This window comes from Rhododendron vialii, chromosome 13a (genome assembly GCF_030253575.1).
Source record: "Rhododendron vialii isolate Sample 1 chromosome 13a, ASM3025357v1".
Taxonomy (NCBI): domain Eukaryota; kingdom Viridiplantae; phylum Streptophyta; class Magnoliopsida; order Ericales; family Ericaceae; genus Rhododendron; species Rhododendron vialii.
In genome coordinates this window covers 2,704,993-2,727,928 of record NC_080569.1, presented here as the reverse complement: position 1 = coordinate 2,727,928, position 22,936 = coordinate 2,704,993, and the positions used below count along the sequence as shown (strand labels likewise).

The 22,936-nt window shown below is 38.8% G+C and overlaps 3 protein-coding genes and 2 long non-coding RNA genes across 5 annotated transcripts; 3 read left to right on the top strand and 2 right to left on the bottom strand.

Moving 5' to 3' along the window:
- Nucleotides 1-6,292: 6,292 nt before the first annotated feature.
- On the top strand, nt 6,293-9,857 carry LOC131312598 (fatty-acid-binding protein 1). Its single transcript, XM_058340477.1, has 4 exons — nt 6,293-6,743; nt 8,004-8,259; nt 8,861-8,964; nt 9,402-9,857. Exons 1-4 carry the CDS (start codon nt 6,341-6,343, stop codon nt 9,539-9,541), a joined length of 903 nt encoding a protein of 300 aa, XP_058196460.1. The 5' UTR covers nt 6,293-6,340; the 3' UTR covers nt 9,542-9,857.
- Nucleotides 9,858-12,227: 2,370 nt separating this feature from the next.
- On the top strand, nt 12,228-17,205 carry LOC131312596 (uncharacterized WD repeat-containing protein C17D11.16-like). Its single transcript, XM_058340475.1, has 16 exons — nt 12,228-12,501; nt 12,986-13,185; nt 13,427-13,506; nt 13,648-13,737; nt 13,843-13,972; nt 14,346-14,404; nt 14,499-14,573; nt 14,931-15,001; nt 15,102-15,198; nt 15,455-15,529; nt 15,713-15,811; nt 15,965-16,108; nt 16,200-16,229; nt 16,323-16,385; nt 16,487-16,564; nt 16,668-17,205. The coding sequence occupies exons 1-16, from the start codon at nt 12,386-12,388 to the stop codon at nt 16,737-16,739; spliced, it is 1,479 nt and encodes a 492-aa protein (XP_058196458.1). The 5' UTR covers nt 12,228-12,385; the 3' UTR covers nt 16,740-17,205.
- LOC131312599 (uncharacterized) lies at nt 13,590-13,978 on the bottom strand. Its single transcript, XR_009195921.1, has 2 exons — nt 13,843-13,978; nt 13,590-13,737 (listed from the first exon to the last, which is right to left on the bottom strand). It is a non-coding gene; the product is annotated as an uncharacterized LOC131312599 (long non-coding RNA).
- Nucleotides 16,711-17,389, bottom strand: LOC131312600 (uncharacterized). The gene is made up of 2 exons (XR_009195922.1): nt 17,212-17,389; nt 16,711-17,178 (listed from the first exon to the last, which is right to left on the bottom strand). It is a non-coding gene; the product is annotated as an uncharacterized LOC131312600 (long non-coding RNA).
- A 2,167-nt stretch (nt 17,390-19,556) lies between these two features.
- On the top strand, nt 19,557-21,983 carry LOC131312597 (probable inactive patatin-like protein 9). Its single transcript, XM_058340476.1, has 3 exons — nt 19,557-20,017; nt 20,197-20,909; nt 21,599-21,983. Exons 1-3 carry the CDS (start codon nt 19,798-19,800, stop codon nt 21,824-21,826), a joined length of 1,161 nt encoding a protein of 386 aa, XP_058196459.1. The 5' UTR covers nt 19,557-19,797; the 3' UTR covers nt 21,827-21,983.
- The last annotated feature ends 953 nt before the right edge of the window (nt 21,984-22,936 follow it).

Here is a 22,936-nt window from a genome sequence, read left to right as displayed (position 1 = left end):
CGTAGCACACACCTATGAGAGAGAGAGAGAGAGAGAGAGAGAGAGAGAGAGAGAGAGAGAGAGAGAGAGAGAGAGAGATTTGATGTTAGCAACTGAATAGGAGAGAGAGAGAGAGAGAGAGAGAGAGAGAGAGAGAGAGATTTGATGTTAGCAACTGAATAGGTCCCGCACTTAGCAAGAAAAAAATAAATAGTAGAAAAGGAGCTAGCCAGGGAAAAGAACATATATACCCACGAGAGTACTATTGATCAAGGGTTTTTTGAGTGAGGATCGGATCTGGAGGATGCGAATGGAGGCCGATTGAGTAGACGAAGAGTAGTAGCAGTAGTACATGTTTTTTCTATGTTTCTTTTGTTGTTATGGCGGTTTTTGCTTGCTAGCTTCTTGGAGAGGAAAATATATATAGCAGGTTGGCTAGCTGGCTAGATATATGGGTATGCCACATGCAATTTCAGTGGATAAAATTACGATAGAATTGCATGTGAGCATTGAAACTGGCCATGACCATGGCCTCGTCACAATTAATATATAGCAGAGGGGGCAGTGGTGGGTATGGAGTTTCGTCTGCATAGCTTAAGTGATTTTTTGATTCTATATATATTAGAATTTTGTAGTCATGTTCGGTGAATCTGCAACTTCTCTGCTGCTGCTGCTGTAGGGATAGAGTCAAGGAGGGGCCAGTAGGGGCAGTCGCCCCAAGAAGAAAAAACTCTATTGTTATATGTAACTTTTAAAATACAGAGATACTAACATTAATTTCTAAAGACTAAGGGTTAAAATATAGAAAAACATAACATTAGAGGGTTAATTGTGAATATTCAATTAACATTCCCAATTTTTCACCCACAAAAATCCCCCGCCATTAAGATTTTGAAAGCAGTTTCCAGAAAATAGGAATAGAGGAGGAGAGATTTTTCAGAACCCTCGGTAATTTTGGTAAAATCTAAGGTGTAGGTATGTTGTTGACTTGTTGCCCAATCGTTTTACTAAATAGACTGAGGTAAGTCATTAATAAGCGCTTTTGCAATCTATTACTTATGAAAAGCATAATTAGGTATGAAGTGTTGCTTTTGTACTTTTTTTAGTTTTAATGTATTTACGTTGTTATGCATGTTTATTTCTATTTTTTATCTCAAATACATTATCGCCCCCGTGTAGTGAAATTCCTGACTTCGTCCCTGTGACTGCTGGTCTTGGCACAAAAACAAACATAAACTACTTATGATTGTCGTAAGGCCTAAAAGTTGTGTACAGAATGGTGGGTTCTGGCTTTGTGGTGAATTCTTCACTCAAGAGTGAATCTTCGTTGCTGTACGAAAGCCATTCGACGCATATGGATCCGTATGTATCGAATGGCGAAACAATTGCAGCAGAACTTATGTTTTAAAATTGTGTTTTTTTAGACTTTTTTGCATTTATAATGTGTACATGGAAGTAATGCATATGTGTGCGCGTTTCAGACCATACACGTTTCATATCATGTCTGCCTGCTCCCAATCAATGCAAGAATTGTGTAAAGCAAGAGTTGGGTTGGTATATTATAGAAGAGAGGATAATAAGTCAAGTCCTTCTGCGCATGCAAGAGCGGGAGCAGCGTGAATGCGTTTTAATTTCAAAGACATACCCAACTACCAAAACTTGTGAGAGCCCGAGCAAAAGGTCTTGCTAAAGAATTATGTGACTAACATAACATGTCTTCCGTCCCTTTTTAAATGTTGCATCTACGGAAACACATGTAATTTCAAAAACAAAAAAAATAAAATTTGACTCTGCATAATTTTTTTAACAAAAATTTCACCGAATTAATTAGTTCTTCAAGTTGATTAAAAAAAATAAAAATTTTGTACGGAAGAACTTTTTTCTTTAATTCCAAAATTGCACGCCTATTTTTTCGTAGAAAACACTCATTATGGGGAGGTTGGTTAGATCCAGTAGTTCAATGACCATATGCCCTACGAGATATACTTATTTATGGACATGTTGTAAATAGCATGTTACAACACCAATTGATTACAGTCGTCCAAAAGCATTTTGGACGGTCTGGATTTTAATAAAAAAAATTCGAAAAAAAGTTTAACTGTTTCCAGAAAAAATTTCATTAACATTCCGACCGTCTAAAACACTTTTAAACAATTACGATTGAGTGCTTACAACATCTCCATAAACAAGATTTTATCATGGCCTACATGGTTTGCGATGAAATGTTGTTAGTCCTTTTGATTGTTTTATATGCATCAATAGATTATGATATATATCACAAAACTTCCTATAAGGACTACTTTAATTTGCTAAAATGCAGACTTCTTTTTTTCGATCAAATCTTGATGATCCGAGCCGTTTAATGTGTTCAGAACTTGATTTGAAGAATGCACACAAGAAATCGGGAAAACAAAGACCAGGAAGAGCCTGATCTGAGCAGTTTTTCATAAATGCAGACAAAAACAGTTTTATGAAAAATTGAACAGATCAAGCCCTTTTCGGTCTTTTTATGTTGAATTCTCGAGGGTAGCCTTAAAATCACGTTTTGAACATATGGATTGGCCGCTCAGCACCTGCTCGGCAGGGGTGCCGCTCGGCAGGGTCCCCGGGTCCTAAACGACTTGAATCATCAAATTTTGATAAAAAAAAAATGGCAGATCCGCATTTTAACAAGTTAAGGTGGTCCTGACTCCTTATAGAAAGGGGACTCTATGATATACTGTATTACTTCTACTATACAGTACTCCCTCCGTCTCAATTTAAGTGTCCTTTACAGAAAATCGTGCATTTTAAGAAGTCAATTTTTTTACTCTAAATTTTCAAAATTAACCTTAAAAACTGTGAAGTTAATTATATGTATGAAAATCGCTTATATATTTCAATATGGATCTCAAAAAATATGTAATATGTGAGTTGGTTTATAAAAAAAAAAAAGGTACAGAGTTGTGAGGGTGCCAGCTGTTTTTTGGTTTATCTTTTTGGGATTGGGGTGCTGTAGTGCACCCCAAACTATACGTGTAGTGCGGCTACTTCGGCCGTCCATTTCGGCAATGGACGGCTTGAATTTTCATTCAAACAATGAACGGTTTGAATTTGTAGTAGCTCAAATTAAATTCGAATACTTCATATCGAAATGAACAGTTGGATCTACACTACACCTTGTAGTGCAACTGCTGCACTGCGGCAACTTCCAATCCATCTTTTTTTTGGTGCAAAAATTAAATCCTCCGACACAACCATTAAAACACTACCCATACCCTTTCATCTTTGTTTTATATGTGAGTACGTAAGAGATAGAAACTTCAACGCATTATGTTCGGGGTTGTCCATGTCCAGTTTTTAATTTGTTGCCATACTGGATAGGTTGGAGCGATCGAGTAATTATTCAGCAGCAGACCCCGGAGAGTATGGCTACGTGTAGGGGTGTGCACGGTTCAGACGGGTCGGATTTGACCCCGAACCTGACCCAACCATATCGGGTAACAATATCTCAGGCCCGAATCCGAATCCGAACAGGTGGTAAGAACCGTCCGTGAGCCCGATTTTTTACGTCGGGTCGGGCTTACTCTTCGGATTGGTCGGGTCGGGTCCGACCCCCATGGGTAAGGAATGCACCAATCCGAACCCCGAACCGAAAATTGCTTTTTAACAAAAAATGATACCGCACCCGTCTGAACCACATGTTTGACCCTGCCCGAAACCCTTCGGGTCGGGTTACGGATTTTTTGCACACCCCTAGCTACGTGTGGTACTGCGCACAAATCATTTCAGTAGCATACGTATATGTGGGGTTTATAAATTTCATCCTGGATTTCATGAGAATGTGTGGTGTTAATTAGAATGTCTCGGATACAAGGACGGATTCAAGAATATAGCCTAGTGGGGATGCCTGTTAATCGTAATAGAGAAAGTTCATTTTTTTTAGTCATCCATAGTAAGATCGTAGTACAAAATTAAGGCATGCATTATTAATTACAAAAGTTTATAACGCATACTTTAAGTTAAATTAGGTTAAAAATGAGTACAAAATCTCAAACAAAAATTTTAAAATATATGTTTTAAATGAACATTGACAAGTTTTAGAATGATTGAACTAGTTTTGTTAATGACTTTACTGTAAAATATTTCTCCCAGACGGTTAAAAATAAAGAGAATCAAGAAATAATAGCTCAAAATAGACAAACAGCTCATCAAACAACAAATATAAATGCACTATATAATGACATTCAAGCATAAAACTAATTCTATGTGTATTTTTTAAATATATGCAAGTGTGTATGTCTACATATTGGCACACTTTCATAATTATGATAATTTAAACAAAATATATATAAAAAAATTAATTTCGAATGGGAGCACGTGCCCCGCGTGGCCCCCTTTCTATCCATCCCTGCTTGGACCACTATGTAGCCGTGTTCCAGGAGCACTTGGACATGACAGTTTAAGTGTAAATTGTTAACAGTTTTTGTCTCAGTTAAATGGATTCTCTCCGTTTAATTTTATTTAGCCGCTTTTGTTGTGTTTAGATTAATTCATGATTTATACTACTTAGTAAGTACATTACATTTAACGTCCTTTGTCAACCGGGGTCTGAAAAGAGAATAAATTCTTTACACCGCCAATATAAAAAAGTAAAAATAATTGATAATTGTTGTCTTTTAACTTGAAAAGTGATTAGCGTTGGACCGAAAACTTACTGCCTTAACTATACTTTTGGTTCAAATTATAAGGGGGGGAAAACTACATTTTTGGTCCAGAGAGTCATATTATAACCCGCTGAGAAAAAATTCAAAAAGAAAGAAGATGCCAAGGTGGAACCGTTGTTATGAACTTTCCAAGTTTTATGGAGCTGATCTAAAATCCATCTGAGGGCTGAGATTTCATTAGTTTTACTTTTGGAATTCATTATTGTATTTCGTTATTTATACTAGTGTAAAGTAAATCACAACCCTAAAATCACGAGCCTCCACTTAAGTTTTTTATCCACGACATCAGAACTATATATATGCACAATAATTTACACGTATCTATTACTTGGACTGTATGTATACATTGATAATTGATTGATCTTGGGCTGTATGTATACATTGATAATTGATTGATCTGTGGACTAATTTTTGGACAGGGTGTTCCAATATTTTTGGGCAGGGTATTCAAGAAGGGTTAAACTAAAATAAACCTAAAAAAACTACAAGTATTTTATAAATAAATTTAAAACGAATTTTTGGTGTTGAAGTGAATCAAGTGACACCTCTTGAATCAAGTGACCATTCTTGACAAAGACAGGGTTGGCCCTTGGGTTGCCTAAGAAGCCAGGGTCTAGGGCCCCTAAAAAAGGGCCCCTAATAATTTTTAGAGTTAAGATGGGTAGGAGTTTTTGATAGCCTAATCTGACTGGTCCAATACACAATAAGGGCCCAAAATCAATTAATTCATTAAGCCCAATAACTTTGTGTAGGCCCATTTGTGGCTTATTGGGTGGCCAGGTGGGTCCCCTAAACAAAACCCTTTAGCGATCAAAATAAGACGATTTTTGCGGATCAAAAAAAAAAAAATAAGACGATTTTTACTCATTTTTCTTCCCCTTAATCAGAAACCCTTTTCCACAACAACACACACCCCTTGAACCTCGGAAATAGTGTGAACCATAAAATGTTATGAATGAATGAACCATGAAATAGTATGACTATTTGTTTGTTTGTATGTTCTTTTATGGTAAATATTGTCTAGTAAGGACCTCATTTTTAGGATGAACCTTGAATCTCGAAAAACTTGAGATCGGACCTAGACGAGGGATGGAACCACCACTGTTTATCCAGATTTTAAGCAAATAAGCCAATAGGACGTCGTACAGCTAGGGGTGAAAAGAAAAACCAGTAAATTGAACCGAAAATCGAAATAGGCGATAAGAAAAGACCGTAGACTGGTAAGAGCATTTCCAACAAGAGATGCCAAAGCTGGGGTGGCATCTCCAACGGTTAGTTTTGGCATCAATGAACAATCCAACAGAACTGCTTTCACCATGCCAAAACTGAGTTGATTTTGACATCTCCCACCCCATGCCAATTTTGACAGCTTCTTCTTGTCATGCCATTTTTCAAAATTGAAAGACCGTTTGAATTTCAAAAGCCTTTTGAGTTTTTCTTTTCTTTTCCTTTAGTTATATTTTTTGACATAAGGGTCGGAGAGAGAGAGCGGTTGATGTCAAATTAGAGATGTCAAAATACCCCATAGGCCTTAAAAAAATTAGACATCTCCAAAACACATGCGTATCACGTGAGGCCCCCAAAACCTGTATTTACTCTCAAGTCCACGACTATTTTACTCCATCACTAAACTCCACCCAGAGAAAAAACCAACTATGGTTTCTCCGCGCTTTCCTTTCTGGCTTCCTCAGCCCCCAAAGCCGCCCGCCCGACCCGACGTCCCCTCCCGCAAGTCTCTCTCCGCCTCAACCGTGGCGTTCACCGTCGCCGCCGGCGTATCCGTTGCCGCCGCCGCCGCCGCATCCCAATACTCGAACACCCCGTTTCTCCAAGACGCCTTGAATTTCTTGCTTTCCAATTTATCGCCCAACGGGAACGCCAATCGCTCGTCCCATCTCTGGGGCTCTCTCTCCCTAGCCGCGGATCCGACGCCGGTAAACGAGCCGAAGACCGGCGTCTCGTTTCCGTCCGCTTTGGGAGATTCCCGGCGACTTCTCGGAGTTGGGGTGCGGAGAAAGAGCGTGTTTGGCTTGAAAAACATCGATGTTTATGCTTTCGGTACCGCCTTTCCTTCCTTTTTCCGCTTCTTTGTCACATTAATACCTCCAATGTTTTTATTATGACTCAGAGTGTCTAAGCCGACCTACGCGCACTCTGCTAATGTCGGATCAATCTCTCAGTCTACTAGCGGGGCCAATTAAATTAGTATCTCGAATTTTATTATGTACCTGAACTGGAATGCACATTGTGCGCGAAATTGGGTATCACCTACGTTGGGGGTGTAAACGAGCCTAAAACTCGAGCTCGAGCTCGGCTCGATTGCTAAACTAGTCGAGCCGAGCCTTAACAAGCCGAGCAGCTCAGTTCGTTGCAGCCCTACGTACGTTTCTGGAATTCAGCTTGATGAATTCAGTTCGGTTTCTAATTCCATGAATTTGTTGGAATGTGAGTTAAAATGTTGCTGTAATTTTTTTTCCATTGATGGGACTTGGACTCTCTATTTTCAATATATGGAATGGAGATCACCATTGCATGATCAATGGCTGTAACCGAGCCAAGTGACACATCTTTGTTCCTCCTAGGTGGTAGTATACAGTTTGCTTTTCGTTGCAGCTGAACAAATGGAGCTTCTCAAAATTGAATTTTTAAAGTCATCGGCCATAAGAGGAAAATAAATTCATGCCAAACAGTTTGGCACAGCTATCAAACAAACCTAGAAGTTATAGGTTGCGTCTTCCAACATGCATTGAAATGAACTACAAGGGGAAGTTTATAGCCCAGTTGATGGTTGATTGTCGGGGGCCCCTTATTATTGGTGGTCATTTCTGAGAATCATCAATAGACTTGTGTCTAATAGGGTTTTCACATTATGAGAATGAAAAGGTGTTATATGAGTTTATATCCATGAAATGTTTGATAACCTTATTTTGGAGTTTCAAATCATTTGCTTCTCTTAAAACACTATTTTTGGGCTTAACCTAGACAATTTAAGCCCATCATAAGACATTCATGTTGGGGGCATGGGGTTGCCAAGTGGAGAAGGCGCTTCCTTGATGGTGTGATGCTGGGTTCAGGTCTCATTTGTGCAAGCTGCAACTATTCTATACCCCTACTACCAGTTGTTATAAGGCACTCATGTTCTATTGAACACTTGTTGTTTGCCATTTTTCAGTAGCTTACTTGGATTGTGCACAGTCATCATTCTGCATTATTTTATATCCGTTACATGGCTACTAGCCTACTGCATTACTTGTATTTAAGTAGATGAACATTTGACATCATTTTGAGATTCCCTTGATAATGGAAGTAAATGTACAGGTGTTTATGCTGATACTGTTGATATAAAGGAAGTTCTTGGTGAGAAATATGGAAAAGCATCTCCTGCGGAACTGGATAACAAGGAGTTGATTGATGATCTTAAGAATAGTGATGTTTGCATGACTGTTAGACTCGAAATAGTTTATGGAAAATTAAGCATTCGTTCTGTACGTAGTGCTTTCGAAGAATCTGTTGGAAACAGACTACAAAAGTTTGCTGGGTCAGAATCGTCAGATAATAAAGAATTGCTTCAAAGGTAAGTCATCGTTTTGTCAGAGTATAGCATTACTTGGTTGCTATGGATAGAGAATATACTTCTGATAATATATCATCATTGAATTTTCAAGTCTTGAGATGTTATGGTTTTGAAAAGTTCTCATGTTTGAAAGCTTTTGGTATCATTGTTCTATTCATTTTTTCCCCTTCTTTAGTAGCTGTGATGGCTATTTTAGTGGACCATGGACCCTTACATGGTTGTGACTGGTGAGAATCAATTGGGACTCTAGAGCAAGTGGATCCAAGTAGCAGACCCCATGTAACCAGGAATTCGGGACTAAGGCTTGTTGAGTTAAGTTGACCTTTAGGTGCTTCACTTCACTTTGATGCTTGTTTATATAGCACGCCAAATGATACCCTCCCAGCTCTTGTTTGTGTATATGGCCTTTTTTGATCGCTTTTAAAACTGCCTTTGCCCTCTTCCTTGCTGATTTTGATGTTTCTATTTGAAGTTTGTGATAGAAACTGTGTAATCTTATTGATAAATTAAAATGAGAAACAATAAGAATAGGGGTTCATAGAATGTGTTATTGTAAAGTAGTTTGTCTAGTGTTTTATAGTCATTGCTTTGGGCCTAACAGCCTGCTCAACAGGTTCACTTCATTTTTTAAAGATGAATACAAGATTCCTCGGGGATCTATAATTGATCTTTCAAGGGAACTGGGCAATGTGGTTCGCACAACAAGTAAGACTTCTTATTTCTAAACCTGCTTTTGTAGTTTTCCAATTGGTGTAACAGATATAATAGAGATACTCATTGATTCTATCCAGCTTTATTACTCCTTGAGCGCTTTTGGTTATTGCCATTATTGTTCCTCAGTTATCACTCTGTTCGTGTCCGTATTGACAAGTCTCCAAAGCTAATTAGGGGAAACTATTTGTGATACGCCGAACTGGAATTAAAAATTCTAAAATGTAGCTGTTAAAAGGAACCTGATCAAGGATTACAGGCTTCTGAGTTCTAATACTGTACTCTTCCTGTGTGACTGGTACCAATTGTAGGCATTGTTACGATTCAGCTCAAAGCAGGGTATTATTTCATACTGAAAAACAGTGAAAAATCCTTTTTTGTGGTGATGTCTTTGCACCCAAGATTAATTTTGTGTTTGGTTGATATTGTAGTTGATGGAAAGGAGGTGGGAAGTATCCAGAGCAAACTTCTCGGTCGGTCAATTTTAGATCTGTACATGGGTGATGATCCATTTGACCAAAAAGCTAAAGAAGAGATTGAGCGAAACCTGGCTTCTCTATTCCAGCAGTAGATATTTCGTTCTTCAAAACCTACAGAATAATGTCCAATGAGAAATTGCCCTTCCCACTCGGCATTGAAGAATTTACCTAGCCAGTTAGAGAGTATTGAGTAATTTTAAACCGTATGTGGGATGGGAATCCTTCTGGAGTGTTGTTACGGAAATGTGCTATGCGACTCTTTCCTTCATATAGTATGGTGGAGGTTTGCTTCTTATTCATGCATCTATTTCTCTTGAATCAGTATTTAAGCTTCTTATCGAAACATTATGTGTGTTTCCCTCGTTATCAATGAGGAGTTGTCTACGGTGCTGTTAGCATTTCCTCTTCCTTCTCTGGTTCTTTTTATTTATTAAATTCAACCAATTTAGTGTTGCTATTTCAAGTACTTCTGACTTGGTAATTTTGGATGTGGTTAGGGGTCGGGTGGTGTTTTTGGACTATAAAAATCATATAGTTCCTACTAAGTATATTCAACGTTAGCTGGAGAAGTAAAACATGAGACCGCTTAATTGTCTTGTTTTATAGTACAAGAATGACACTAGACCTGTCACATGTTATGGCAGCAAGAGATTCTGCGACCGAAGAAAAGCTCATCCGTTGCAGTATGCATATTGTTTTGTAAATGCAGTTAGTTGTATACGCTGTTAGAAGTCTAACATCACGTGAGCATCTAGATTTTTTGCATGTACCTTACCAACCTTCTGTTGGAATTTTACCGGAGAATTATTGCCTCATTGTATTTGTCACAACACGGACACTCGACAATATCTCTATCCTTGAAGACAATATCAAGCATGCATTACTGGCAATGGAAGAAGAGAAGGGTCTGACATGAAAGAGAAGCGATTGTCAACTTAGCCAAGGTGATTGCCTGAAACCAAACAAAGGGTTGTGAATAATGTTTGATTATTTCCAGATCCCTTAAGGAGTAGAAGCAGGCAAATCATCCTTGGCTACTCAACAAACCTCTTGTCTACATGTGAGACCTCTCTTCCCCTCTTGACTCAATGCTCCAATGAGAAGATGCCATTTGATTGGGGTTTCAACTTCTCTATTTATAGTACATGGATTATTCAAAACTTCCTCAATATGTCAATTTGTATTCAGAATATATTCTCTTTCCCTTTGGAAAGTACCAAATCTAGAACGAATGTCAATTCGAAAAGCTTATGAGAAAATTTGCAACATGCATGAAAATCTGCCGTATTGCACGATTTTTTTTTCCCGACGCTCAAAGGTATCTGGGTCAGTTTATGCGCATCTCAACTAATCCTCTCTCGGTCCGGTCAAAGGCAAACTATCTACGCTGGAACTAGGGAGAATTCACGAGAAATTATTTTTTTACGGCCTGACTCTAATAATTAAACCTTAATCAATTGTTGGGAAACAAATTCACCAACCAAATGGAGTATGGAACAATTGTTGACCACCAACTTGCTTGACCCTTGGCTCTTTTCAAAGGATATGAGATGAGGATGCTAGAAATGAAATTGATACAAAAGCAAATAAAATAAAATCCGGAATGAGTCATTTACTATGATATGCATGATAGACTCGAAATGAAGTCAAGATTTTATTCTATCGAGAAAAATCTGATGCGAAATAGAAATGCTCCTTTTTGTTTTTTGTTTTTTTCTCTCTCTCTCTATTGTTCCATAATCAAAAGTAGTAAATCTATGAACTGGTGATACAATGTAAATTTCTATGATAAAACGTGTAAAAACAATGTTATATACTCAAAAAATTGGTTTGAAAAGTATCCAGAAAGCAAAACTTATTAGAATAAAAAATAATAGCAAATGCTGTGTTTGAAAGTTTTGGAACAGGAGGAAAAGAGGATATCCAGAAAGTAAAACTTATTAGAATAATGGCGAATGCTGTGTTTGGAAGTTTTGGAAGAGGAGGAAAAGAGGATAAGATAATTAAACAAGGGAGAGAAATAGTACAAAATATATATATTATCCGCTAAATGCAAAGTTTTCCTCTCTCTTTTTTTTTTTAAAAAAAAAAGACAGAAAGATTGAAGTAAATTGTGAGATGAAAAAAATTAAACAAATTAAGAAGGTAAAATGAATTGTTTGAGGAGTCAAACATAGTGGGCAAAAAAAAAAAACCCCTTTAATCTAATTCCCGAGCAAATTCTAAACTCATTATGCGTGTGATCACCATCCACATTACACCAACTTTATGTCTACTCCATACAACTCATTGTTTTTTTTTTTTTTTTTGTAACCGTACTCATTGTTCATTGATATTATCAGTAATATGTTTAACTTATCCTTCCACCATAGCACGACTCTCCCGATACAATAAATACTATGGTGACCTTCATCGGATGATCATGATTTGAATACTATGTGGGTTGGCTTTAATGAATTGGTGGAATAGGTCTCTTGCCCTTGGTGTTTCCGGTAACATAGCTCTCTTTCAATAACCTTTTTTTTTTTTTGTGCTAAAAAAGAAGTGCATGCACGGTACCTTATCACCTCCGACAGAGAGTGTTAACCCATCGCACCATACTACTATCTGTAAAGGACCTTAACGCACTTATATCGGAACCGAAATTAAGATCCTATTAAGGGTGTTTGAAATATGGGTCGGCCTGCACCATATTGTTGGTTTGTTTCAATTGGGCTGGACTTGAAGGTGGAAACTCGGTGCCTCTTTGAACACAGATAATCACACGGCCCAAACCGACGTTGTTGTCGTCGGCGTTTTAGGGTTTAAGCAATTTCCAAGCAGTCTGTGAAAGATATTCGAATCATATATAGTAGAAACAAAACCCTTCCCTCTTGTTTTATATTCGCATTTAATCGATTCTTTTCGAGCCCTTGGATAGAACTTCAGCCAGAAGAATGATAGCAGCGGTTTCTTGGGTCCCGAAAGGGGTTTCAAAGTCTGTCCCAGATGTGGCTGATCCTCCTTCCAAAGACGAGGTTGAAGAGATTCTCAAGAGTAATTTAGAGAAAAGGTAAAAAAATTCACGCTCACATGGCTTGCAATTTAGCTGAATATTCTTGTTAATGTGTGATCAGATATATGGAAATAAAGGATGGGTGGTTGTCATTTCTTGGAGAAGAGAGAGACGTCGAGAAATTGGCCAAACCAACAAGCACGCTAACGTGCAAAGAACAATTAAGCAAAGAAACGCAAGACACTAAGATTTTTACATGGTTGCCAACTGTAGTTGATTCGCACCAGTTTTCACTATAATATCGAACGAACAATTCAGTGCAAGTTACTCGTAGTACATCGGCTGCGTTTAATATGTATTTATAAGCTAGGGTTTTACACCATCAATTATTGTAATACGTAAATACCCCTGTTAGCAAAGCGCAAATTAGATCAATCAGGCTTCACAAACCCGAAAAGAAATATTTGTATGAGAATTAGATTTTTGGTAACTTGAGATTTGTGTAGATTACAGTAAGTGTAATTTCTGTTGGGGTTTACAGTGAGGAGAGTGAAAATGAGGAGCAAGATGAAGGTATGGATGCCGAAGCTGCTAAAAAGGGTGAAGAAGTTTCCCAAGCGTTAGCTGCTGCAGATGCACTTGGAAAAGCTTCAAAAAGTACCACTTCAAGTTCCAATTTTCAGGACATTACTGATGGTTTACAGGAGCTGAACATGGAAGATTACGATGACGAGGATGACGGTATATCCCTCCCTTGATTTCATCTATGATAATTGAATTTGGGCATACTGCTTGCCTAGATTTTGCATTCCTTGAGACCTGGATTAACCTTGAAGCATTTGTTATTGTTTTGTCAGTTCTATGGCTAGCTCATAGGTTTAAGGAAATGTGAACTGGAACTAAACTGATTGTAACGATGGCATTGGTCTTTTCCATGCAAAAAATGTTTGAATGGGTTTTTAATCAAGCAAGATTGCTGCAGGTATTGATATTTTTGGTGCGGGGATTGGGGGCACATATTATCCTAGTAACGACATGGACCCATATCTGCAGGGTCAGGCTGTAAGTTTGACAAAGTTTGGATTTTGTTACTTCTTTGGGTTATGGTGCGAGTATTGAATTCATTTTCTCTTGTTCTTTGCTGCTTCTTTTTTGTTTTGTTATTGTATTTTAAGTTGGGGGCTGATTTGTTGTTGGTGTTAGGATTATGACTCTGAAGAGCTTGAGGACGTGATCATAAAGGCTGAGGATGCTGTGTTAATATGTGCACGTAACGAGGATGAAGTCAGTCATCTAGAGGCATGTAATACTTGCTATTCCTCGCTAGACAATAGTGTGTTATTCCTCCCACTTCTCTCTTATCTTAGCTTGTCAGTCAATTGGTGTATTTAATGTTACAAACAGGTTTGGATCTATGAGGACCCGGCTGGTGGTGATTCGAACATGTACGTTCACCACGATATCATCATTCCAGCTTTTCCCCTCTGCTTAGCATGGCTCGACTGCCCAATTAAAGGTGGAGAAAAAGGTAACATATACTTGAACAGTTGTTTTTTGGGAAATGTGTCCCTTCACCAGTTCACATGTTCTGTTTCCTTTCCTTAGTGATCTAACATTGTATGCTGCCATTGCAACAATTTGGCTTTGTGGTTACTCCGAGAGTGAAAGAGAGTAAGAACAGTGTTATTGATTTCCCATGAGTCGGAATTAATCCATTCTCTGCCACTTTTTGACAAAAACTTTTGCAAAAAATGGGTAAGCCTGCACACATCTTGCCCTGCCAAAGTCCTGCTCTAGCAGGAGGCTCAGGCACCCAGGTTGCCCTTTTTTTTGGAACTTTACTGGTCATTGTTTTTATTTTCCCTGTGTATATGTTCAAATTATTTTCTTCCTTTTGGCAGGTAACTTCATAGCTGTAGGTTCAATGGAACCATCCATTGAAATATGGGACCTAGACATTGTATGTGAATTATGGACCTCAATCTTTGTAGCATGTAGTGCCAACTTATAGTGTATACTAGGGGTAATACTTCTATCATTGTTGCTGTTATCAGATGGATGAAGTCCAACCATCAGTGGTGTTAGGTGGTATTGTTGAAAAGAAGAAGAAGAAGAAAGGAGGAAAGAAGGTGAGGTGGTGAATTTAGCCCCCGTTTATTGCATTTTAAATTGAGGCTGCTTAAGATATTCTGCAGTCTTGCTCATGGCCCCATGATAACTCACAACCTCCGTTTGAAATTTTTGAAATTAGGAAAATACCTGGAACTCTGTGATCACTATAAAATTTACATCACACCAAATGAATATCTCGCCTAGGTGACTGTTAATAAGACCTTTTGTAAGTGTAAATTGTTGATTATGTAACCCAATGGGGCAGAAGAAGTTCTATTTGAAACCAAGCATTTTGTTGACCTCCTTGTGATCTGCATCACAATGATTCCACTCTCTTCTGCTACTACTTATTATGGGTAATCGCTTTGTGTTAGAAATCAATCAAGTACAAGGAGGACAGCCACACTGATGCAGTGCTTGGTCTTGCTTGGAACAAGGAGTACAGGTCTGGGGAAGTTTCCTCTCTTTTGTTTGATTCGTTAAATGGTATATTGGTACTAAACTTCAGCACAAGTTATTTGTTATGAACTACAATCCATGTACAGGAATATACTTGCCAGTGCTAGTGCAGACAAACTAGTCAAGATTTGGGATGTGGCAACTGGAAAATGTGATATTACCATGGCGCACCATACAGACAAGGCAAGTGTTGCACCGTAATCTCCCTATGTGTTTGTCTCCCTTATATAATGTAGAATGCATGATAAATGTATTTATCTTCTTAGTCCTCCTATTGCGTCTTATCTCATGCTTATAAATGAGTGTTCAAGACGCATTTACTCAACACTTATGTTCTTTTCGGTTTTGACTACATTTATTATATGTGTTTGTAGCACCTTGCTCACCGTGTCAAATAAAAAAGTAGAAGTGCACTCACCTTCCCATAATTTGGTTTCAGGTTCAAGCTGTTGCATGGAATCATCACGTGCCACAAGTTTTACTTAGTGGATCCTTCGATCATACAGTGGTCCTGGTAATCTGATTTTGTAATGGATATTGATATTGATGACTTGCATTCATCTATCTGCATTACATTGTAATAGCATTGTGGGTGGCTTGTGGTAGTTATTATCAATATGATCTATGAATTGGAAGTATCATTGTTATCTATATTACCTTGGCACTAGTTTGATTAGATTTGTGTTTATTACTGCAGAAGGATGGAAGGATACCATCTCATACAGGATTCAAGTGGTCAGTTTCAGCTGATGTTGAAAGCGTGGCTTGGGATCCACACACTGAGCACTCATTTGTGGTATGTTTATCCTCTGTCTTCCTCAAGCTATGTTCAACTTCTTGTCCCCGATTGATGGCACAAGGGTTTTTGTATGGCAGTGGCAGGCTCTATGTGGTGCGGGTTTTTTGGAGTCCTCTTATAACAAAATATTGCCAAATAATTGTGTTTTAGGTCAGTCTTGAAAATGGTACAGTTAGTGGTTTTGATATCAGAGCTGCTAAGTCTGATCAATCTTCGGACTCAAAGCCCAGTTTCACCCTTCATGCACATGATAAAGCAGTTTGCACAATCTCCTATAATCCGTTGGCGCCAAATGTACACGTCTCTCCTCTCTCTATAGATATGTCTTTAATGCTCGACTTAACTGTATTGCTGTTGTAACTCTTTGTCCTACTGTTTGTCGTAGCTTCTCGCAACGGGATCCACTGACAAAATGGTAATCTTTTCACCTATACATTTCAGTCGGCCTCCATAGCCACAAATTTGTGTGATTTGTGGTTTCTTCACTGACTACTCTTGATTGCTGCAGGTTAAACTCTGGGATTTGTCAGACAACCAGCCATCATGTGTTGCATCTTACAATCCGAGAGCCGTATGTAGTTTTTTGTTTTCTTTAAATGTACAACTGCGATATAATAAGATTACCATTCATGTTTGGTAGAAAATCTGAGGTGCTTTATACATTGTTGTCAGGGAGCTGTATTTTCCATTTCGTTCTCAGAGGATAGCCCCTTTTTGCTGGCCATAGGAGGCTCCAAGGGGAGACTGGAAGTGAGTAACATCTTGTGCCTCATGGTTTTGCGTCTCTGTGTGTGTGTGTGTGTGGAAGCCCCATGCAACAGAAGTGACTAGTTGCTTTTGCCTTCATTTGCAGGTGTGGGATACCCTATCTGATGCAGGGGTTTCCCGAAGATATGGTAACTTAAGAAATCAAAACAGATCTTAGACCTATTAGAGATACGTCTTACTATCTGTTTCTGGTGTGTTCTTGGTGTGTAAATTAAAGAAAGGTCAACCTCAAGGGAGCTCAAGTGGCAATAGGGATGAGCTCTTGAGCTCCAAACCTTGGCAAGCTCTGGGGTCAGGCTGCAAGAGATTTAGAAATCTCTTGTGAATCCTCTAGTCCTGGCATGGATGGCATGCCTTTGACCGAACCAAGGAGTAGAATAGTCAAGGTGCACCTAAACTGGCCCGGACACCTAAAAGAAGAAAAAAAGAAAAAAGAAAAAGAAAGGTTATAGTCTATTTTTATAGTGCAGTTGATTTCATTTTTAGAATTAGGTAATGAAAGGTTGAGGCCTTGGTTTTTGATTGTGAACAAGCACTCATTGTTTTATTTACCTGTCTAAACTGCTGGATGTGATGTTTTTAATTGGATTGTTAACCTGTATTTATTTTATTTTATTTTTTCTCGGAACCTGTCTTAATTCAAATGGTGTCATTTTCACATATGAAACTTGGTTCTGCAAAAAAATACCTGAATTGTCTGGTAATAGACCTCTATAACTTCTTCAAGCATTGTGAGAAAATGACACCAACTGGCAAACTTTAGCTAACTTTCTGAAGTTTGCTTTCACCCAGAATTAGCGAAACGAACGTCTACCCATATAAAATGTAAGCATCGTGAAATGTTTACAAATCCATCATTGTCATGTTGGGTATCAATTTTTGATCCTAGACACTGGATTCATTCGTAAATTTTGTGAACAGAATCAGATTCAACTACTTTTCGTGAAGCCTAGGAAGGTTTTACCATTTGATTCTTATGGATGTGATGCTCTTGTGAGATAGGGACCATGGAGAGATATACAGTACAGTTCAGTTCAGTGGTAGGTACAGATTCACCAAGAAGGATTGCGGAACAATGTGGGAAAAAAACCTCTTAACAGCATGTTAAACTGAAAATGAATGGACTGCTTCAGAGAGCAAGTCCGCCCTTGTGCCAAAGCCAAAATTTGGCATCGAGAACGGCAAAGCCCTCTCCATCCTCTTGCCAAACATGATAGCAGGCCAAATTTTGACAATGTCATTCTTTGGTGTCAAATTTGTCATCTAATTTAGCACATCATGCTACTTTTTAGCATTTTGACATTGTAGTAAGCTACTTAAATAATAACTTTGGCCTTGCATTTTGGCACTAACGGATGAACTTGCTAAAGCTAACTTCTCTTACTTCAACAAAACCCATTTCATAAGCTCTTTGAAGCTATAAGCCCCTTTTCCCCAGTCATTTCTGAGGGTTAGAAGCTTGCTTTAGTTTTGAGACATGCTGATTCACAGATGCATCAATCAATCAATTATTTTCACCCGAATAATCATCACCAACTCTCCGATAGAGGGTTTCCTTCATGTAACTGTTGCCACATTTACTTACCAAAAAAAAACTGTTGCCACATTTTCCACATACAATAGATGGTTTATCGTGTTTATTTTTCACAGCTAATGTTGGGTGAAGGGTGAGCCTGGCGCAACGGGAAAGTTGCTCCATTGTAACCTGAAGGTCACGGGTTCTAGTCGTGGAAACAACCTCTCTGCTCGTAGGGGTAAAATTGCGTACGTCAATCCTTCTCCAGATCTCGCAATGGCAGAAGTCTCATGTATTGGATCTGCCTTCTACTGCTAATTTTGGGTCTTGTGGATAAGCCTTCACAATAACTTTATTATTTCAGCATCCCAAGTTTATCACATTAACCCACATTAGCCAAACTTAAGATTACCAGGTAGCGTTTTCACCTTAGGAAACGTCTTTAAGACTCCAAGAGCCGTTAGGACCAGTTTGGCAGGACCAGGTTTTTTTTTTTTTCCGCCCCGAATGAAAATTCGGCCCACTTCCATACCTTTTACTACCAAATTCTTATTTGTCCGTTAGCTGTTTTTGATAAAAAAAATTAAGATTGAATTTTTTGTTTGTCTTATATGGAAAAAATTTCTCATTTGTTAACTTTGCGTCAAATTTTTGTGAATTATTGATTTGTCTCGACAAAAGTAATAAAAAAAGTAAGAAAGTATGATCGAAACTCATAATTTTTTGAAACAAGATGAAAATAAGAAAAAAGAACAATTATCTTTCTTGCTGATTTATTTTTGTTTTTATTCAAAATAATATGAGCTTCAATCATAATTTATGGAGTAAATTTTTTCGGTTCCTCTCGTCAAGCCAAATAAAAAATTTGATAAAAATTTAATGCAAAACTAACAAATGTAAATTTTTTGAATAAAGACAAAAAAGTAAAGTTTACTTTTTTATCCAAAACCAGTGTAAAACACTAGTAGAAGTAATAATCATACTCCGTAGACCACCGAGGTTGGTTCAAGCAAAGTTAACTAAATTCGGTACTCTACACTTTTAATTTCGTTCCAGCTCAAATATCGTTTTGTACCATCGTACTGTTCAATACCAGTCCATACCAAATTTCAACACTTGCATGTGGTGGGGACTTTAGCTTCGATTACGACATACAGATAATAGTGTGGTATAGCGGAGCAACACTCCCTCGCAAAAGTGACAAAGATAGAAAATGAAATACTACTCGGTAGATATGGTACTCCAAGAAAAATACTGCTTGTAAAATCAGAAACAACGAAATGGTAAAAAACAAAGTGCTACCGCAGTTACCGGTACAGAGTGTAGCAAAGGAAAATACTGAGTAGAGTATATAAATTTCAACAGCAGAGATCTACTCCAATGGAGCTAGCGACAATTAAACTAAAACAAAAGATTCTGCCCCTATATACTACGTAACTACCCCGAAACCTCCCTTTACACTCCACTCCTCCCTTTCCTATTTAAACTCAGCCACCACCGACTGCAAGAGAGAGAGAGAGAGAGAGAGAGAGAGAGAGAGAGATTTGCAGAGAGAGAGAGAGAGCCATTGGTAGTACTTCATTAATGCCTCTGAGAAAGAAAGCGTGACCAGTGACCTGTATCCTTCCCCACGGTTTCTCTCAAAAACTGGGTGTGATTCTTTTAATTTCTTCTTAGATTATTAGAGATCGAGAGTGACATGGACCTCAGTCAGGTTACGCTGGAGATCTTCTCAAAGCTCGAGCAGAAGTGGCTCTACCACTGCGACGCCAGCAAGAAGACGCGGATTCTCAGCATCGACGGCGGCGGGACCACCGGCATTGTCGCCGGCGCCGCCCTCATTCACCTCGAGGACCAGATCCGTGCTAGAACCGGCGATCCTCACTCCTCCATCGCCGATTTCTTCGACATCATCACAGGCAAGCCCGGCCCTGCTGTTGTTTGATCACTTTTATGTTCAAAATTAAAAAAATGCACTGAAGTTTTGTGTTATAGACATGATTTAATTTTTTTTAAATAGTATTATCTGCTAGCATTACTCCTATGCGTTTGTATTTGTAATAATTGAACTGAAAATCCTAGAGTGTCCTGATAACAGGAACTGGAATCGGCGCTCTCTTCGCGGCAATGCTGACTGCCGCCGACGGGAACGGCCGTCCTCTCTACACGGCTCGAAACGCCGTTAAGTTCTTCGTCGAGAAACAGGCGGAACTGTTCAAGGTCAAGAACGTTGGCGTTTTCCGCCGGGAAAAGAGGTTCTCCGGCGCCAGCATGGAGAAGGTTTTGAAACAGGCGCTGAGGAGAGACGACGGAACGGCGCTGACGTTGAAGGACACGTGTAAGCCTCTCCTTGTCCCCTGCTTCGACCTAAACAGCTCAGCGCCGTTCGTCTTCTCCCGGGCTGACGCGTCCGAGTCACCGAGCTTCGACTTCGAGCTCTGGAAGGTGTGCCGCGCCACGTCAGCGACGCCGTCCCTGTTCAAGCCGTTCGAACTGGCCTCCGTCGACGGGAAAACCTCCTGCTTGGCCGTCGACGGCGGCCTCGTCATGAACAACCCCTCCGCCGCGGCCGTCACTCACGTCTTGCACAACAAACGTGACTTCCCCTCCGTTAACGGCGTTGAAGACCTGCTAGTCCTCTCTTTGGGTAACGGCCCGTTAAGCAGTCCTGCTAACGTCAAACTCCGTCGTAGCGGCTATTGCTCGACGTCTTCGGTCGTGGACATTGTCCTTGACGGCGTCTCCGAAACCGTCGACCAAATGCTGGGAAACGCCTTCTGCTGGAATCATGCAGACTACGTTAGAATTCAGGTAATTATATCTCATCTATAATACCCTACTTAATTTTTTTGATAATCAATGGTACCTTTCTTAATTCACTGTTTAAGCTTTTAATGAGGCCTTACTCTTCCTAAATTTTTGTTTCAGTGTTAATTTTGTCTTTTTAGGAAGTTTTACTAAATTCGCGTTAATTTTTTTTAGATTTTCTGTTCATCTCAGCGAAAAGAGTTTAAAAAATAAAATTGTACGAATCAATAGAAAAATAAAGTTAATTATAGACAAAGTAAATATAAAACAGCTGTTGCTTATGTTTTTAATGTCATCCCATATGAAATTTGCAGTTGTTTTTTTATTTCTTACATCTAAGACGAATTGTTAATTCAAAAATAACAATGAAAATGCTAAATTAAAAGTTGTCAAAAATAATAGTAACAAATAAATTACCCGAACAAAAATGTAGAAAGAACATCCCTAAGCCAGGTGAAATTGTATGATAGTCAAGAGTCCCGGATCACTTTACAACCACATATTTCTGTGAGTTTACCACTAAGTGCATAGCCTCATAAGAACGTGCGTTTGTAAAGTGGTCTGGAATACCACGTGCCGGTATTTCCGGGCTATTGAACAATTACTCCTAAGCTAATTAGATAGTAACAGAAATAGAACTAATAGTCCCATCTTATGGTAAAGGCAACTGATTGACGGCGTTAAATGTGCAGGCAAACAGTTACGCTGCGGGGAAAGTCGAAGAGAGCAGCCAGGCCCAGGGTGTGTTGACGGAGAAAGGCGTGGAGTCGTTACCGTTTGGCGGGAAACGGTTGATGACGGAGACCAACGGAGAGAGAATTGGGAACTTCGTGCAACGACTTGTTGCCTCGGGAAGGAGTAGCGTGCCGCCGAGCCCGTGCAAGGAGACTGCCGTCAGTCCGCTTGCTAATGGCCGTTAGTTTTGTCTTTTTGCTTTGTACTCCAGTAGTTAATTAATTAATCCTTTTTTTTTGTTAATTTCAAAACCTTTCTCCTCGCCTCGGGGTTACTTCTCTAGTCCCAATTACGGAGTAATTAGTTATATCTCAAATAATAATGGTAGTGACCTGTTTGGCATTTCTCCTCTCAACTACAAGTACAGTAATTAATTAATTACTGGGCAATATTCTTTCCACTAGAATATATAGCATTTTAGCTCATTGACAGATTTGCCAGTTTAGGCAAATTCCCCACTTTTATCTTATCTGCATGTTCCAAATTGTGTCCATTTGAATTTTGGATGAGTTATATGCCCTTTTTGCCCCTGCTTTTTTAATGTAGAGTAACTTCCCGAAGAAGTTGAAGGGTAAATAACGGAAAGCCCGAATATTTCTAGGTGCGATCATTGTGTTCCCTGAAAAGTTGGGTTTCCAAAATTGGACAAACAATTTGGAATTGGACAAACAATTTGGAATGGAGAAGGGAGTATAATTTTGCAGAATTTTTTGACAAAATCAAAGTTTGTCATCCTATTTTCCATTGTCAAGCAACTCGTGAATCACTTTTTGAGACAAATTTGATAAGCAACTTAAGTTTTCTCAAATTTGTCACATCAAATCATTTGATTTATAGCGAGAAATGAGGTGTTTAAATCGAATGTTTGGATTTGAAATTACGTCCACACCAAATCGGAACAATAACATTGCTAGTTTTTTTTTTTTTTACCTTCGGCTCTATAAGAAAAATCATTTTTTGACGGGAAAAAAGTGTTAGTTGTAGTTAGCGAGAATTATACTTACGTTTTGTGCATGGAAATACATAGGAGTACTTATCATTGAGCTGACACTTCCACTTGCTAGCTTGGAACACCAAAAAAATGCACTTAGAAATCCGTAAAATGTAGTACCCCTTCATCGAAACTGACGAAGTTATTCATACACACAGGTGTATAACGGAGGTTAACTGTGATGAAGTGGGAACTACAAGCGATATTAGAGTAATCTATGATCTAGATCACCTCGTGTTTGTGTGTAAATTTATTGGTACATTAAACATTCAATATACTAGTATATTCGTTGACGGTGATCTAT

Bases quoted from the DNA above. Each gene is read 5' to 3' on its own strand.
- LOC131312598 (XM_058340477.1), top strand. From the start codon at position 6,341: ATGGTTTCTCCGCGCTTTCCTTTCTGGCTTCCTCAGCCCCCAAAGCCG. The intron at 6,744-8,003 runs GTACCGCCTTTC...GTAAATGTACAG, and splicing joins CATCGATGTTTATGCTTTCG to GTGTTTATGCTGATACTGTT. The intron at 8,260-8,860 runs GTAAGTCATCGT...TGGGCCTAACAG, and splicing joins AATAAAGAATTGCTTCAAAG to CCTGCTCAACAGGTTCACTT.
- LOC131312596 (XM_058340475.1), top strand. From the start codon at position 12,386: ATGATAGCAGCGGTTTCTTGGGTCCCGAAAGGGGTTTCAAAGTCTGTC. The intron at 15,530-15,712 runs GTAATCTGATTT...TTATTACTGCAG, and splicing joins TCGATCATACAGTGGTCCTG to AAGGATGGAAGGATACCATC. The intron at 16,386-16,486 runs GTATGTAGTTTT...CATTGTTGTCAG, and splicing joins CATCTTACAATCCGAGAGCC to GGAGCTGTATTTTCCATTTC.
- LOC131312597 (XM_058340476.1), top strand. From the start codon at position 19,798: ATGGACCTCAGTCAGGTTACGCTGGAGATCTTCTCAAAGCTCGAGCAG. The intron at 20,018-20,196 runs GCAAGCCCGGCC...TCCTGATAACAG, and splicing joins TTTCTTCGACATCATCACAG to GAACTGGAATCGGCGCTCTC. The intron at 20,910-21,598 runs GTAATTATATCT...TTAAATGTGCAG, and splicing joins CAGACTACGTTAGAATTCAG to GCAAACAGTTACGCTGCGGG.